Raw genomic sequence first — 17,922 nt, forward strand, 5'->3', positions numbered from 1 at the left:
CTTAGATTCAATAGATGTGATTCTATATTGTTTCCTTGTAGTAGCCAAAGAACATTGGATAACTACTGCACAGGTGCGACCATAAAGACTTGGCACTAAACGGCAATTTATCTTCCGAGAGAAAAAGTGTCATAAGGTACTACTTTTTTTGTTACATGCAGATATTTCGACTGTACACAGTTAACAGTTTAATACTTTGGAATAAACATAAACAAAGATGTAGGCTTTTCTACCTGTATATGTATATGTATATGTATATGTATATGTATATGTATACCACATGCAAATGTCAAGGAGTAACACTTACCGCACTAAAATAAATAACTAACTAAATAAATAAATAAATAAATAAATAAAACCTGCTTCTGATTCCCCGTCAATACGTTAACCTAATCCAGGTAATCTATTGAATTGATCTATGAACTCTCGTTTTAATACCTTGGCCTGAGTTTGCCAATCCTGCCATTACATTACTTTGATGATGTAAACTATCACAAGCAAGAAAACTTACCCATACTCTTTGAAAGCAGGACCCTTCAGATGTGTGTAATTCCAGTATTTCTGCTTTTTGTGGGGGTTTTGATATTTTTGTTTTTATTTATTTATTTTGCGAGACTGGTTATTTCTTACAATGGAAACCCATTTGTTCTTCGACCTGCAGTAAACGATTTAAACGAGGTATGTTTTGTGTAAATTTACAATGGAAGCTACATCTACATCCCCACCTTCATCATTGACTTGCCAGCTTTCTTACTGCCACACGCATACAACAAACAGCAGAAAACTCCGCGAGATTTTGGAAGGAGAATCCCGCGAGATTGGCAGCCTGGAATGTAGCTTGATGTTCCCGCAGGAGGGAGAGTGGGAGGCTCTCATTTACAAGCAAAGCCAGCTTCTGCCTCACATACAGAGCGGCGGCAGGGGAAGAAGCAGGACATTTTTCTGTTGCCAGGTTAACATACGTCACAGCTCTTGCTGCTGTATGAATTGCAAAATTAGCCAACAATAATAACAGTACTGTAATAACGGGAAATAGTTATTTCGATGTGTCAAACTTAAAGTTATTTAATTAGTCAGTCTTGTAACAGTTCTATTGTTTTGAGAAAGAAGGTGATACAGTCTGCCGTATGAACTTATTTATTTATTTATTTATTTATTTATTTTTCTAAGTGACTCGGAGAGTTAGAATGACCTAATCTTACGTTTGTTCGTGGTCGGGTTGGAATCAGATGGATAAGGGTACTTGTTAAATTAAATAATAATAATAATAATAATAATAATAATAATAATAAAGATGTATTTATTTGATGTACATACTATGTTTAGAAAGGTAGTTAAGACCATGTTTAAAAACGGGGGGGGGGGGGGGCTAACTCCCTTTTATAATATCAGTTTTGCTTCCTAAGCCATCATAACAAAGCTTGAGGGTGTCTTTTACTTCTGCATAATAGTCTGGAGCATGATTGAAGGAGGACGAAGCTTGTGCCTTACTGTAAAAACTAATGTTGGCAGATGTAAACAAACCGGACTGACAATAAAGGCTTGCTGTCTCTTAAATTAGAGTAAGTAGCTAGAATTCTTTTTTTTTTTAGCTGTCCGATTACTTTTTTTTTATGTCTTTTGTATTCTTGTTGCATTTCCTTACATTATTTTAAGAACATCTGTGTCTGCTATACCACCTAGCATAGAAGCCATTATTACCAAAATCAACAACAACAAATGGTGTTATGAGCAGCCACTTGACTAATGATCAAATCTGAAGACTAAAGGTTGTACCTGCTTTTAAGTGGTGGGGAACAAAATGCACCTCAAAAGCTGGCACGGTTTATTAACAACTTTTTTGACGGTTATTACTATTGCCATCTGTTTGCTCCTTTTAAATTATTATTTTTTTGATGATCTCTTGTTCAGATCTTTTATGTTCTTATATACTGTGTACAAATGTGGTCTTTTGATTTTTCTGTAATACAGTGGCCTATCAGTATCACCCTAACTTAGTGGTACTGTGTGATCACATTACAAGTACAGCACAGGATGTACAACGCTACTTTATCAGTTGCATCTTTACCACTAGAAGATCAAGCTGTTTTGCATATTATATATAAACATATAATGTAGCCTGTTAGAGACCAATTTTCTCATTAGCATATTATTCGTCTGATTCATAAATCTGTATTGTGCCGTTAACTGACACACTTACCGGCATCATAATTAACAAGTGCCTCAGACCAGGCGGAGAATGAAATCGGTCTGGGACACACCAGTACGTTATAAACAAACAGTAATCGAGTGGTATTTTCCGTATGTAGGATGCGTGTGCTTTGAACATATTTTTAGTTATGCTTAGCAACCTAAACATTCTTCCGCTCTGATTCTGCTTGTGATTAAGGGGCGGGCTTTTCCTCCATTTTCTACTGTCCAGTGATGTAACGCAGATGTTGACTGCTATTGGTCGAGAGCACACGCGTCAGTGACGCGGCGCTTCAAAAATTACTCTTGGAGAAATCTGGACGCGCCCGCTCCTGGTCCGATCTCATTGAAACATATTATATCAAAAAGTGACTCGAGCGAGTCGAGGCGAAGCTAATTACGTAATTTAAAGATTATTTATTTATTTATTTTAAAATTGTAACACATACATTAAATTATAGCTTTTGAACAGGATAGGCTACTTACTGTTTGGAAAACATAAATCACGTTTGTAGCTTGGGCAATTGTATGTAAAAATAATGTGATATCTTGTAACAATTGTAAGTCGCCCTGGATAAGGGCGTCTGCTAAGAAATAAATAAATAATAATAATAATAATAATAATAATAATAATAATAATAATAATAATAATAATAATAATAATAATAATAGCTTATTCGTTGCTCTAAGAAAATCCTGCAGGCTTGTTGTGTTTGTGTGGACTGTATAGAGGAGTGAAATATCTTGGAACATGATCCTCCCAGAAGAGTGAGAAGACCCTGCAGATCGGAGCAGCGACTTGCTCTGTGTTACTCTGTTGATGTGATTCGAGGTATCGATTTAACAGGAGCACAATTATTCACCTTTTTGAAGAACTAACATGTACTGAAGAGTCGAACTGCTAGAATAAGCTGCCCCCGTATTATTGCGTATTAACGCAATGAATGATTAGGTTTCCGATATCTAGTTTTGCAGGTTAAAAACACACACACACACACACACACACTATTTTTCGTTCCTGTATTCATCACTGCCTTGCGCAGAAAGCTACTTAGCTTTAAATGTTTTTCATAGCATTCCATCTGCCGATAGAGACAACTCAAATAATTTTAAAGTAAATTATATAATTTATATTTTATTAAGCTTCCCCCTCCCCCCCTCCCCCCCTCCCCCCTCCCCCCTCCAACACGTACGTGGATACTGCAGCTACCCTAACCTCTCACTCGCGTCCAGCACCTGTATGTGCAATTATTATTTGTATAGCAGTGTGGAGTAGTGGTTAGGGCTCTGGACTCTTGCCCGGAGGGTCGTGGGTTCAATCCCAGGTGGGGGACACTGCTGTTGTACCCTTGAGCAAGGTACTTTACCTAGTTTTATTCCAGTAAAAACCCAACTGTATAAATGGGTAGCTGTAAAAAAAACAATATTTGCTGAAATTCATACATCACACACTGAAATTAAGCATACTGTATACTGTAACGCATACACTATATCCTGAGACGCATACACTATACTGAGATCGTTCATCAGTCAAGTGAGTTGTACTCTCCACCCACATTTTAGAAAATTGCTTGCTGTACATTCGCCATTTTGAAGATTACACGTGTGTGTGTTTTTCTTGACGAGTTCTTTTCTTTTCAAATATGAAGTTTCATTCCTAATTTATTATTTGTGTTTTTGTGTTTACTGCTAATCCTTTACTTCAATCCAGCAATGAGGATATCATTGAATATTTTCTTGAAGTGAGACAGTGCCTGGAGACAATACGTCAGTATGTATTTACCAATGACTTCATCCTCGAACAGCATAACAGGAACCTGGAGGATCATTTACGTATCGTTAGTGCCAGGTTGTATATGTGCTCTGAACACAGTGCTTGTGGAATGCAAGAGCTACTTACAGCATTGGAAATTATATACAGTTAAATATTGCAGTACCTTAATAATTACCTGTCTTTGACAGCTCAAAATCTTTCCAACCAAAGTTCTTGTGTTCTTCATGTTGAGCTGGAGGACGTGGAAGACAAAGATTTGACTTATCAGAAGAACAGATACATTATTGTGTGTCTTTAGAGTTTAGGACAGAGTTGGCAAAGCAAAGCCAGGTGTTTTGGAATTAGCAGAACACTTTATCGTCATTATTATTTATTATTATTTATTTCTTAGCAGACGCCCTTATCCAGGGCGACTTACAATCGCAAGCAAATACAAATACATTCAAGTGTTACAATACAAGTAATACAATAAGAGCAAGAAATACAATAATTTTTGTTCAAGTGTGACAAAGACAAAGAACTGGTATCCAACCACAGCAATTTTCTGCGGTTTCCAATGATGGGTTAGATACTATTGTCTCTGAGGTCCTGACTCAAACACCTGATGTGGGGCAAACTTATGTTATTGGCAGTCTAAGAGCTTGTGGCTTCCTCGTCCAACGTTGGCACATTCGTCAGTCTCTTCAACACCTCGATCCAGTTGGTAGAGCATTCCCAAGGAGGCAAGCAATTAGGAGGCGAGTTTGCAATGTGTTATGCCCAAACCAGTTGTGGTGAGTATACTAATGCTAATGGCCTTCTTGTCTTAGTGGATTTGAATGTACATTTTATATTATTCTTATTATTATTATGTATGGATATGTGTATGTAAGTATATCTATGTATGTGTATGTATGTATGTGTGTGTGTGTATTTTTTTTATCCTGTTATTTAAATGTTATTTAAATAACAGGATAATAAAACATATCCTGTATTTAAAATGGTATGATTGTGGTAGATGTGTAATATGTTTTACACGTGTGTGGTTTGAGTGCTTTAAGATATTACTGTATAAAAAACACTACAAAAATGCAAATAAATACATAAATAATAATACATTTTGCCTTTCTTTTTTAATTCCTTTTGCTTTATTTAAAGTACTTATTTTACTTGATTTTCTTGATCTTCTTGACTTCTCGGCTGCCTTCGACACGGTCGATCACTCCATTCTCCTCTTCTCTGTCTGACTTGGGAATCCCGGGCACTGCTCTTGCTAGGTTCTCCTCCTACCTCTCCAACCACTCCTTCCAGGTCTCCTGGTGTGGCTCCCTCTCTTCACCTCGTCCTCTCTCGACATGAGTTCCCTAAGGATCGGTACTAGGATCCCTCCTCTTCTGTCTGTACACCCACTCCCTGGGTTCTCTTATCTCCGACTGCGGTGGGACCAGAGTAAGGGCGGATATGTAAAAAGTCGGATAAATTAATCTTCAAATACCATTATACACTTAGCTCTTTTTGTGTAGGCTTTGTGCTTCATGGATGAGATAATTTTTTTTAAGAGGCTGTTCATTGCGTTTACGTTTAAGCATTGTACACCGTCCCTAAAGACAAATCTTCTTAGACGTCTGCTATTAGTTCTGAAACTACATTATTAGCAACTATAAAATGGTTTGGAAATGTTATGCATTCTGATTGATTGCTGACGTTCTAAAGCCATGCAGTTATTACAGTACAGTCAGCGCCGCTTTATCAACACGCTTCGGGAGAAGTAAAAATATCCTGAACGAGTGGCTGTCCCAATCAAACGAGAGCATTTGAGATGACATTTATCACACTTGTTTTATTTCTAAATAAAAAGAAAAACAATAAAATCACATCACATTATGATTAAATGTTAAATACTTAATTTCAAATATTAGTCATTTTTTTTTATTCCTAAACAAAATTAATCACTGTTTTTTATTTCTACATGAAATGAAAAAGGATGAAATCACATCTTATCACAAGGCGAGGCACCTGCGATGTTGACACGCCAACTTTCTTTGCAACAGTAGCCTGAGAAGTCACAGGGTAATCAATTAATCAATCAATCAATCATAGATATATATATATATATATATATTTTATAGAGCACCATATACATAATACAATGTCTTAAGGCGCTTCACAAAATCTACTTAAAAACAAGAAAATATCAAATTATAAGCCTGGTTGAACAAAAAAGTTTTCAGTCTAATTTTAAACAAAGAGATTGTGGGAACACTCCTGATGTCTCTGGGAAGAGAGTTCCAAAGTTTTGGAGCGAGACATCGAAAGGAGCGGGCACCAAAAGCAACTGTCCGAAAAGAAGGTACACAAAGTAGGTAGGCATCAACAGAGCACAGTGCTCGATTTGGGACATAACGCTGTATAAGTTCAGAAAAATAGGAAGGTGTCAGACCATGCAGAGCCTTATAAGTAAGCAGAATTACCTTGTACTCTATTCTTTGAGTTACATGGAATCAATGGAGACCTAACAGAACGGGGGTTATGTGATGTCGCATCCTTGTACGTGTCATGATTCTAGCCACAGAGTTTTGAATCAATGGAAGCCCGGCAAAAAGACCATTACAGTAATCCAACCGCGATGTAACAAAAGCATGGATTAAGGATTCTGCTGCAGCTGTGTCCAAGTATGGATGAACACAAGCAATATTTCTAAGATGAAAAAATGAATTTTTGCAGACAGATTGAATATGCGCATCAAAGCGCAATTCTGGAACATACTCGCTCTGAAAAGCGATCTCTGTTCATCATTTGAAAAAACTATCCCAATTAAACAACGTAAATAGCATTGGGAAGAATCATCTCCCAGAGTATCCCATTTAAGCAGACATCCCGATTATCGGTATACTGATTAGGCGGCGCCGACTGTACAACCAGTGGGTAAAACAAAGTCCCAGCAACTAAGCCTCATCACCAACCTATATCATTGTGCCAACCATTTAGAATTTTACAAATTTGCAATGGTAGCCTTTTTTCCTTCAACAACAAAAAATGTAGGACTTCCCCCAATTACATTTCAATTAGTTTGCTAACTCCAGCATCCATGTTTCCCAAAACTGAAAGAAGTATTTCTTTACCGAAGTGAGAGCTGTAGCAGGTGAACAATACTCGATCAGCAGCTACGTTTTTTTTTTTTACATTCTCCCATTGTGGGACGCACCCTTAACATCATTACAGACGGGAATTTCAGATAGGCAAACTGTTTCTTTCCGTCCTGGAAACATACACAGGTGACCTCAAAAAGACATCACATCACCTTCCCATATCACAAACACTCAAACACAATGAGGTCATCGCCTATGGTCTGTCCATTAGTTACAGACTCTGGCTCAGCCTGTAAAGTGTATAATGATTATCATGATATTTTTTAACAAGGGAAGAAGCTGTCTAAATCAGCAGCAAAGTGTAGGATTTATCTAATGTTCAGGTAAGTAATGGGTGCACAACAATTTGTCCCCCACAATAATAATCATAACTAGAACTGCCAGGCAGTTTTACGGCTTCCAAGCTCAGTACCAGTTGGAAATTTTGGCAAGCTGTAGCATTGCAGCAGAAGTGTCAGCAACAGATCAGTTTTATGGAGCAGTTTGAATTCAAAATACTGCATTAATTCATTATCTCATGATGCTTTATAACTTTAAACACCATAGAACAATTACCCTATCTACACACTGTAAGGAGTTATAAGGTAATTTTACATTTAACCTTAAGGAGAGGCCACAATCAAGGTAATTTTTAATAGAGTATATATGGGTTCCTAAATGTGTTGTATAGTAACCATAACCCTATGTGCACTGTAAGGAGTTATATAATAGTTTTACATTAGAGAGGTCAAAGGTCACAGGCAAGGTGATTTTTGCATATATGATTTTCTATCTATGTTCCATAGTAACCATTAACCTATCTGCACTTTGTAAGGGTTTATAAGCTAGTTTTACATTCGAAGATTTTGAAAGGTTTTTAAAGAAATGCGTCAAATGGCCATATTGGTTTACACACAAACACCATTTTTGAAAAAGTCAATTGTATTGACACAGTGATGATGCTTGTCAACTTTGGAGTTAATCAAATAAACCATTTTTCAACTGAAATGGTTTTAAATTTAAGAAGAAAATGTAGGTCTGGAAGCCATCTTGTTTTACAAAAGCACACCATTTTACCATATTTGAATTTCATTGTCCCCAGGATGATGCCTACCAAGTTCAGAGTTAGTTGGTTAAACGGTTTGCAAACAGAAGCAGTTTGATGTTTTGGGTGCGTTTTGGTGAATTTGGTGGCAGCCATTTTGATAGTAAAATTTATCGCAGACTTGAAGTGGGTTTGTTTGCTGATGACATATTCCAAAAAATGCATCAGGGCGGCATCTTGGTTGACGCAGGAGCGCAATTTATTTTGCATCTGAACTGTAATCTACACGGGATGATACCTACCAAGGTAACCATGTTCATTGGTTACACCGCATGTGAAAAGGAGCAGTTTAAAGTTTTGGGAGGAAAAAAAAAAGCAAAACAAATCTTAACAATAACAATAGGCTTCCCAAGCCAGCTTGAAAGCCTAATAATAATGTGAATTTACAGTTGTCAAGTACAGTACTACAGAAAGGGCGAGATTAGACAGAATGAAATTGAATAGTGACAGAACGGCCTTAAAATTGCAATACTTTAAAATGCAACAGTGCAATACACATTCTAACTCCTTTCATGTCTTTAGTGTATATAAATTGCTAATTTACAAGATATCACATTATTTTTACATACAATTACATTATTTTCATATCATTAATCTCATATCATTAATCTTACAATGGTATGAGTTTTTCTCAAAAATGTACTTCAGCAATATGCCCAGTTTTTGCATGTTCTATGTATATAAGTACACTATTATATATAGAAGACCATTATAAAAATAAAGCATTTAAGTCTAATGTCCGTTAGTGAACTGGGGTGATTATTTTCAAACAGTACATGTAAGTGCCACCTTGTGGTAGACTATTCTAAATACATTCTCTAGTGTCAACATGTCTGATGCAAAACATGTGGCAAATCATGTTGTCCTGTTACATTTGGTTTTCTTTAAGTACTGTATATGTGACCCTCTTTTATCATTCTGTACTATGTTTTAAAACTCTGGTACAAAACAGCATTGGACAAAAAAAGAATAATCTTTTTTTTTCCCCCCAATGCTTGCAAGGTGATCACTGATTGTATTTACTCCAGTGCTTTATTGAGCAGCCCAAAAACAAGCAGAGATCTGGAGTCACATAACAGTGACCCGTATTCTGGTTCTCTTTACTACATCATGTCTTGGTCTGCAGCAATTTATGACAAGTTCAGGTCCACTGTTTGCTGTTTACTAGCACATGCAGTACAGAAGGCCTGAAGCCATACCCCCTTTGCAGCCTCACTTTTTCAATAACTCCTTTGATGTTGAAGAGGTTAACTTCTTTTGCCATGACTAGTGTATAAATGATCAGATCTTTTAAATATGCCTCCGTCTACATTACAGTTATGGTGGCATTAAACTGATAAATATGGCTTATTCATCCACGTTCCCTTTTACCAGTGTTTGTGATCCAAGCCCAAAGTTTAAAAATCATGACGTGGGATTACTTAAAGATTTATTTTCGTGGTATCAGTTGAAGAACACAAGCCTGTTTTCTGTTAAGCGGTTAGGATAGATTAATTAGTGATGCTAACAATAAGATTATGTTTAAAAAAAAGAATGTACCGGTAGTTTTGATTAAAAGCTTCCAGCAATTCTTCAAAATTCCACTAAAGCATTACACATCGCCTGAGCCTTTTCCCTCCTGAACTTAGTATTACTCTAAACGCGTTGATCAAATCTTTAGAAAAGATGTACAGTATGTACTGGTCAGTGTGTGGTAATGTTATTTAAAAAACAACACTGGAGTCTGTTTATTCGTCATCTAATCTACACTTTATAATACTCAAGCAATAATAAGATAATTGCTGTTCTACCCCTTAGTGCAAAGCATCTATATCAGTTAACTAAACAAGACATGTATCCAGTGTATTCTTTTTCTCTAACTCACTAATTAACACTCTTAAATTGATATGTCAAGATGAAAAGTCACATGCAGAACTTACAGTACGGTCAGAACCAGGATAGTCATGTGGTGTTTTGGCTGAAAATTGAAAAAGAACACCTGACATCACCACCATTAAAACTTTTGTTCATGCCTTTATGTTTTTATTGACTGCTACTCTTTGCCAGGTGGTGTTATTTGGCAAAAACCCTTATCTCGTCCACACGAGAGTCAACCGCCTATCATAACACCAAATTAAACCCGCAAAAAAAAAACATGGGACCCCCACTTGTCAAACAAGACCACCATAACGTGCTATAGGCAGTCTCCAACACAATTAGTGCCCCAGACACACTCGGTCTGTGCGGGGCAGAAGGAGCCCTCGATGGTTGCGTCTACCCCACTGGAGAGTGGTGCCACTCCTCTGCTGGGAGCTGCATATCTGGTTCTTTGGCCACCTCCCCTGGAGCAGCGTTCAGCGTACACTCCGGGAGGGGGTCACAGGGGGCTAACACAGTAGCCCTGGGAGAAAGAGGAACAGAGACAAGCTCCTGGAAAAGGACAGGCATTGTCATTTTCATCCCCAGGTGGTTGGCCATAAAGCAGCTCTGTGGGGGTCCTGAGCTCCCTGTCGAACATGATGGCAGCTGGGGTGCACCCTGTGGTCTGGTGGACCGCTGTCCTATATGCCATGAGCAGGAGAGGGAGGTGGGTGTCCCAGTCATGCTGGCACTGCTCCACAAACAAAGACAGCTCCACAAACAAAGACATCACTCTGGGGATACAGTGCTGTGGTGCGCGTCTTCTGTATCCGCAGAAGCTTGCAGACCCCCCGGTAGACCTCAGACTAAAAATTTCGCCCTTGGTCACTATGGAGCTCACTCAGGACCCCAAATTGGGAGAACTGTCCCACGAGAACCTCTGCCACTGCCATGGTGATCAATATAAATCAGTTGCCAGAACATCGATGGCGACCCTCTCCATGGGCTCACCTACATTATACTGGTGCATTTGGGCTTGCGCTCTGTGTTGAAGCCCTTTTTGCACCATGCAGGTGTCACAGCAACGGCACCAGCTCTCCACATCCAGAGCAGAGTCTTGGTAACGCCAAATTGGCCAGCTGTGGGCAGGTCGTGTGCAACTCTCAAGGTGGAGGACTGGATGGCAGTGGGTGCCAACTGCCAGATGGTGTGGTCTCCTGCTGGTGTCTGCCACTTTTGGTATAACACACCTTCCTTCATCTCCAGGCAGTCCCATTGAGCCCGTACAGCCTTCACCAGCACTCCGTGTGGGCCAATCTCTTCCCAAGTAGGCCGTTGGTCTGCTCGCTTCCACCTCAGCAGGGGTGCAATGTCCTCATCTTCATTCTGCAGTTCAGCCAGCTGCTCTCACGTCCACTCTTCTGGTTCCTGCACTGTTGTCTCCTGGGTGGCATGGACCCGACAAGCCATCTGGCCCTTCAGGTTACGAAAGCTCAGCTACTGGAGTGAGGCATGGTCTGTCCTTGCCACAAAGGGTTACCCATACAGATAGGGGTGAAAATGCTCCATCACATTCACCAGAGCCAGGAGTTCCCGACTCTTAACTCAGTAATTGCAATATTGAGGGTCTGACTGGAGAAAGCCACCACTGTCTCCCTCTTCTCGGCCTCCAGGGAGAGCACTGCCCCCACTCCCTGGTCGCTGGCATCGCTAAGATGAAGGTTCAGCCTGGGATAGGGTAGGCTAACATTGTGGTAGTGCAGGGGGCTTGCTTTAAGGACTCAAAGGCCTTCTCGCTCTCCTCCGTCCAAACAAAACTCTGCTTGGCCTCTGTAAGCTTATGCAATGGCCGTGCCACTGTGGCAAACCCCCGGACGAGGCCTGTTTAGTCACAGCAGTTTGGATTCTCATGGCAAGCTCAAAGGATTTCAATTACTTTTTAAATTCTGTCTGTTAGTTGTTCTTCTGCCCACACCCCCACCTAACACACCTTACAGAAGTAGTTTATTTTTCTTAGCAAAAGTTAACAATGATGTCACATCTATTTAATTACAAGTAAAACAATGATGTGACGGTGACCTGCTTTTTAAGGGCAACGACACCTGATAGACTGAGCTAATAAATATACTGTAAACACTTGGTGGCATTACTTTCTTATTTTGTTCAAACTAAACGTGCATTTTTTATAAGATGTTATTGGGTATTGGTCTTGGTAAACTTTTTCATAGTACTAACACCAGTTAAGTGTTACAGTTTGTATAACTTTTGCAGGAATATATATATATATATATATATATATATAGTTTCTGGCATTCGTTTTCTGTTTTCAAACACTTAGGGTTGTTCATGCTCATGTCTAACAAAGAAAAGCATCTGTATATTTTGAATTTTAAATAAATAAACACAGTGATGTTGATGATGATTCCCTTTCATGAACTAACAGATAGTTTGCAGTGTACAATGATGGCCCAAGGATTCCAGTATCCTGGCAACATCAAATATAACTGGAATTAGGCATTTTGAAAGCATTATATATATATATATATATATATATATATATATATATATATATAATTTGATAGAGTGAAACACATTACTTTACACATAGGTGAATACAAGTGGTTAATTTGATGCCAGACTGTTCGGTATCATTTTAACTTTTTTTCCCAGTTAGAACTGCACAATCACTCTTTCTTGTATCTACTCTCATTAATTAATATGCTGTCTGGAAATAACAATTAATGACCAGTTAAAGAATGTACCACTTCCTACTGTAACTTACTATTTCTGAGGCAATCCACGAGCAATTGTATATAAATAAGTTTGTCTGATCAAATGAAACCAATAGGTACAGCAATGGACAGTCTTGTCCACAACTAAAAGACAGGGCAAGCCTAGTTTCTTCAGATATGGCTCCATCAGCATTGAGACAGAGCATCAGAGAAAACATACCAAAATCACCGCTGATGTATCCATCTGTAGACTTATATGACCTGAGCATGCCTGGGATGAGTTAGAAAGGGGTGTGTGACCTCAGATGTCATATCTCCATGGCGACCTCACCATACATGGATGAAAAGGTAATAGATGTGCATTGCAGTTTCCTGATTTTACAAATGATGAAAGCCTTTTTCATTGTACAGTTAACACAGGCCCTTATTTGCCCACTAAGAAACCCATACACAAAAGGGTTTCTTTCTGATTAGCTATAACCTGAGGGTCTCGAAAAAGCACAGATCATGCAGGAGTACTCATTTCTATCTGTATAAACTAGGGAGATGAGTCTTCAAAGGCATAAATATTAAATAAATATAAATATTTCCTGTCATGCACTTTCATTCACAATATAGGTTTTGAATATGTCATTTTGAATTAAACATGTTATAGCAAATAACTACACTACACTAGGCAAAAGAAAGTTCTCAGTTTGTCTGCCTTGCCTCCCCTTCCAGAAACTGCTTTACTTCCCAGGTAATTTCCCCCATCAATGTCTTCAGGGACAAAGCTGCCTGTTTGTCAATAGGGGAAATGACTCGTGAAGTGCAAGACAATCTGACAGCAAGTCTTGCAAACAGATGTTTTAAATTGAAAATACAGCTTTGCTACATTTCTTCCAAAACTTTGAAATGCATGGTCAGGAAAATTTCCTAGCACTATTTTGTTAGTTACAATTGCTTAAAGATTGCCCATGTATTATTCCAATGAGATCTGATTAATATTGTTCTAAATTCAGAGAGGAGGTTATATTGAGCCCTGAAAGGTTTGCTGTAGTGAAAATCTATTATTAACAGGCTTCATTTATATATATATATATATATATATATATATATATATATATATATATATATATATATATATATATATATATATATATATATATATATATATACACACATAGTAAGATAACACTTGACTCTACACACAAAAGTAATGTGTACAGTCAGGTGTTATCGTACTATGTCTAGTTATGGAACCGTTTCTATTTACTTTTTAATAAACGTTGTGCACACTTTTTTCAATGATCTCCCTCCCTTTAGCTAAACTCCAGACTCCAGCTTCGTACTGTATCCACTGAGTGGCAGTAGTCACTGTTTTGAATTTTATCAGTGACGTGTCTGGCTATCCACCCAGTTGAATGCTCAATGCTTTGCTGCAGAGCGAGAGAGAATCTGGTCCTCAATCTAGAATCCTGGAGAAATACACAAGCAAAATTTTACTTTTTAATCAGGCATAGCTATGGGAATTAGACCGTCCGGCTACCAAAACCAAGCTCTCATTCCTTACTATCTAAAGCCAGTCCATTTTGCGACATTGACTTTGAAAAACTGCCGTTGGAAGAAATGTCAGTATTAAAAATATATAATTCAATAATGGGGGTACTCTGTTGTTGCGGGGAAAACGATGCGTCTCACATCAAATGAAAGGTAGTAGCACAATTGTAGAAATGGGCTAATTTTGGGTGCTTTTATTTGTTTCAAAAGGCAAGAATAATGGCAAGAATTTTCATGAGTCTCGCGGTGAGTATTTATCAGACGTCCTTGTATGCTTTTGTTTGTCCCTTTTTTTTTGCAGGTTTCCGATGTATTTTTGAACGGTTTAAAGAGACAGAACCTTTTTTTTTTTGCATTTACCATCGACAGGGCCAATGTTGAATTGCAGACGGTTACCGTTTATTTGTGTGTATGTGTATATATATATATATATATATATATATATATATATATATATATATATATATATACAATTGTGTGTGAATGCCATGTTTTGAAAATACCAGTTAAACCGCCTGTCTTCATTAAATTCGACGTTAACCGACGATACAAATTAACAGATGGTCTCTAGCTAATGCATCCTCTGATATTGAGGAGTTTTACAAATGTATGACCCAAAGATTTTTTTTTATGTCACATTTCATTTGCTGAATATAAGGTACAAAGCAATGTTTAGCATTAAACTGGTATGAATGAATGTAACATCTACGAATTTAGGCTGCATTCACACTGGGTCCGTTTAATTTGAAACAATGTATCAATGTGCTTTCTGTTCACACTTTTACGAGCAAAGGGACCAATTAATTTATTTATTTAGTCATTTTACATTTTTTCGAAGACCAAGTTCGTTTTTGTTCACAATGTATGTAGTTGGCAAGTGCACTTGAATTATATGGTGTGTGAACCGGATATTTACAATATCCTCAGGGCCGGATTAAGTTTAATGGGGGGCCCTCTTTGCATATTAATTTGCTTCCCTTTAATGTTTTATTACCACTGTGCTCGATTAACATCAATATCAAATTATTCAGTCTTAACTGATCCATATTTGACTTGATTCGATGTTTGAATTAGCACCAGTTTTGAAAATGAGCATTGGCCACGTTAGTACTGGCAGTTTCAAATACAAAATGGTAAGTGCAGACACTTTTGTCGTAAAACCAAGTTATCTGGAAATGTATTATCCTTATCTCTTAAAAATATTATTATTATTATTATTATTATTATTATTATTATTACTTGTATAACGCTGAGGGAGGCTGCGTTTTAAGACAACCAAAAAACTTAATGGAAACCCGGTTTAAGAAACCTGTACGATATCAGTAAGTCGCGCAAGGCCATTTGGAACGAGAATTTATCAGTGTAAAAAACAAACAAAAAAAAACTACATGGAAACACACACAACCCGAAACTACTACCAAAATTAAGTGATTAAAAGGTGAGACTTGTTTTTATTTTTCCATGGAGATTGCCTCACTGTAATCCATATAAACCTAGGTCGTTTCCTCCTGTTGATTTCTCTCCAGTGTATTTTCCGAAGTACTGGTCCCTTCACATACATTTGTTGGTATTGTATTACAATAGCGTGTCAGCGTTGGTGTTTTGTTTAACATTTCATCCTCGCGATGACGTTGTACTTGTTGTGTTTCTGCTTTTCAGCGTCGCTCTCATACTTCTTAGGCGCTGCTTTGTCATACATTTACAGATTCTAAATTACGTCACGTTGGCGCCGCAGCACACCTAAGTGGCACGTGACTTGATCGCATGTCGTCATATGATCAGGCAGTCCCTGCTCCTCCAATATATATATATATATTGGGGCCCCTCAAAATCGGAGGTCCTGGGCTGCAGCCCCTACAGCCCCTGCGTTAATCCGGACCTGAATATTCTTCAAGGCATATTGAAATATGGCAGCTATTGATGTATTGCTCCAGGTTTTAATGTAGCATGTTTTAGATTCTAACATATTGCTGACCAAATTTTCTATCAGAACTAAAGTGATATGTCATATGTTTGGCGAAATACTCAGAGCTGGCGCCTGAAGACTTGCTGTCAGTGCACTCCACAATAGGTATTAATTTTTATGCTTTAAAAAAAAAAAACCTGCCAGGACATCTCTGTGAAACTAGTGGTGAAAATAACAAAAGCACACTGTTAAATTAGGTGACTACAAAAATGAAATGCAAGTTAAAAGTAGGATCGGGATGAACAATACATGTAATTTGTCAGCTCTGTTTGAAATAAAATTAAGGGGATCAGAATTGCAAGATAATGTAGTGTGCACAGGGAAGGCATAATCACACACAGGGACATGAGCACGATATACGCTCCTGGCAAAGGAGTCGGCTTTTTGTACAGCGGTATCAGTGCTATGCTTTAGTGCGAGAGGTCCCGGGTTCGAACCCTCCGCCTGTGTGTGAATTACATCGCCCTGTGTGATGTGTTCCTGCGTTAACCGAGATCGCTACATTGGTGTCGGAAGTGGACGCAGGTACCCCAGCACGCACTTGTCGGACTGTAGCCTGGTTAGCAAGTCCGGGACGGACTTGAGCCTGGCAGGGGAGAGTGTAGCGTGCACGGGGGGAAGGCAGCAGCAGGGCTGGTAGGTGACGTAATCACACACAGGGACATGAGCCCGATATACGGCTCTTTTGTACAACGGTATTGGTGCTATGCTTTAGTGTGAGAGGTCCCAGGTTTGCGCCCTCCCTCTGCCTGTGTGTAGATTGCCTCGCCCTGTGTGATGTGTCTGCCTGCGTTAACCGAGATTGTAACAATATGAAGGTAAAAACAAAGATTGTTTTGTAATGAACAGCTTTTTTTTAAACAGAGTTTAATTATAAAATAGAATAAGCTCAATTTGTTTAAAGCGATGTCACCTGATTAAAAATAAAATCTGAAAACTTCAAGTAGGGTTGCCACCTGTCCGGGTTTGACCTGGACAGTCCAGGAATTGGCATGTAGTGTGTCCGAGTGGCAGGAATGAACAAACCCGGACGCCCTAATGGCAGGTTTTAAGTGAAATGCATAAGAAACACCAACCTTTCTTTAATATTTTCTTTGACATACCGTATAATGGGACATTTTGGAGTGGCATTTATTTTGGCTTTATTGGCGGTTTGGATTGGACCGCCAATAATACTTTCTCCAATCAGAGTGGCACACAGTGTGCGATTCTGCCCTCTGACAGACTGGTGGTGGACAAGGAAAGAATGTGTCGGATGTCAAAGTGAATATGAGAATGGCAGTGAGTGATGAAGCCAATTTGCCTAAAAAAAAAAAAAACAGCCCGGACATTTCCATCAATGGATTTAGGAAATTTGGAATTTATGATGCGATCAGAAACTCTTGAGGCAGCATAAACTGCGCCTCACTGTGGTACGTGTATGACTTATTTTTTAGATTCAGCAGTGTTTTTTTTTTTTTTTTTTTAATTAAAAAAAAAAAAAAAAAAAAAAAAAAAATTACAAGGGTTAATTATCAGCCAAAATTGTTTATGCCAGACTTGTTAGAAAATCTGTAACAATGGTGCAAATTTCCTTTGGATTGTTATTATCAGTACGTGTAGATACTACTGTCCACCATGCCGGTATTGCAAAGTCTCTAAATAATATGTTAAAGAAAATTAGTTCTGCA

General features: G+C 38.3%; 2 protein-coding genes across 5 annotated transcripts in view; one reads left to right on the plus strand and one right to left on the minus strand.

The window, feature by feature from the left end:
- Positions 1-909, minus strand: part of LOC117411583 (CD2-associated protein-like) — a 68,876-nt gene extending 67,967 nt beyond the window's left edge. The window contains exon 1 of one of the 2 annotated variants that reach the window (XM_059025780.1): positions 726-909. Coding sequence is in view for 1 of the 2 variants with exons in the window: in XM_034019236.3 (XP_033875127.1) it covers positions 512-515 (4 nt within the window). In the remaining variant the exon portion in view is untranslated. Of the gene's footprint in view, positions 1-511 lie in introns of both variants that reach the window. The other variant, XM_034019236.3, reaches the window with a different exon arrangement.
- Positions 910-14,091: 13,182 nt separating this feature from the next.
- The window catches only part of LOC117411541 (tumor necrosis factor receptor superfamily member 21-like), a 32,037-nt gene continuing 28,206 nt past the window's right edge, over positions 14,092-17,922 (plus strand). Inside the window, exon 1 of one of the 3 annotated variants that reach the window (XM_034019178.3) lies at positions 14,092-14,532. In XM_034019178.3, the coding sequence (XP_033875069.1) occupies positions 14,506-14,532 (27 nt within the window). In that variant the 5' untranslated portion in view covers positions 14,092-14,505. Of the gene's footprint in view, positions 14,533-17,026; positions 17,071-17,922 lie in introns of those variants that run through there. The other 2 variants (XM_034019180.3, XM_059025781.1) reach the window with 2 other exon arrangements.

The sequence above is a fragment of the Acipenser ruthenus genome, chromosome 6, assembly GCF_902713425.1.
Source record: "Acipenser ruthenus chromosome 6, fAciRut3.2 maternal haplotype, whole genome shotgun sequence".
NCBI lineage: Eukaryota > Metazoa > Chordata > Actinopteri > Acipenseriformes > Acipenseridae > Acipenser > Acipenser ruthenus.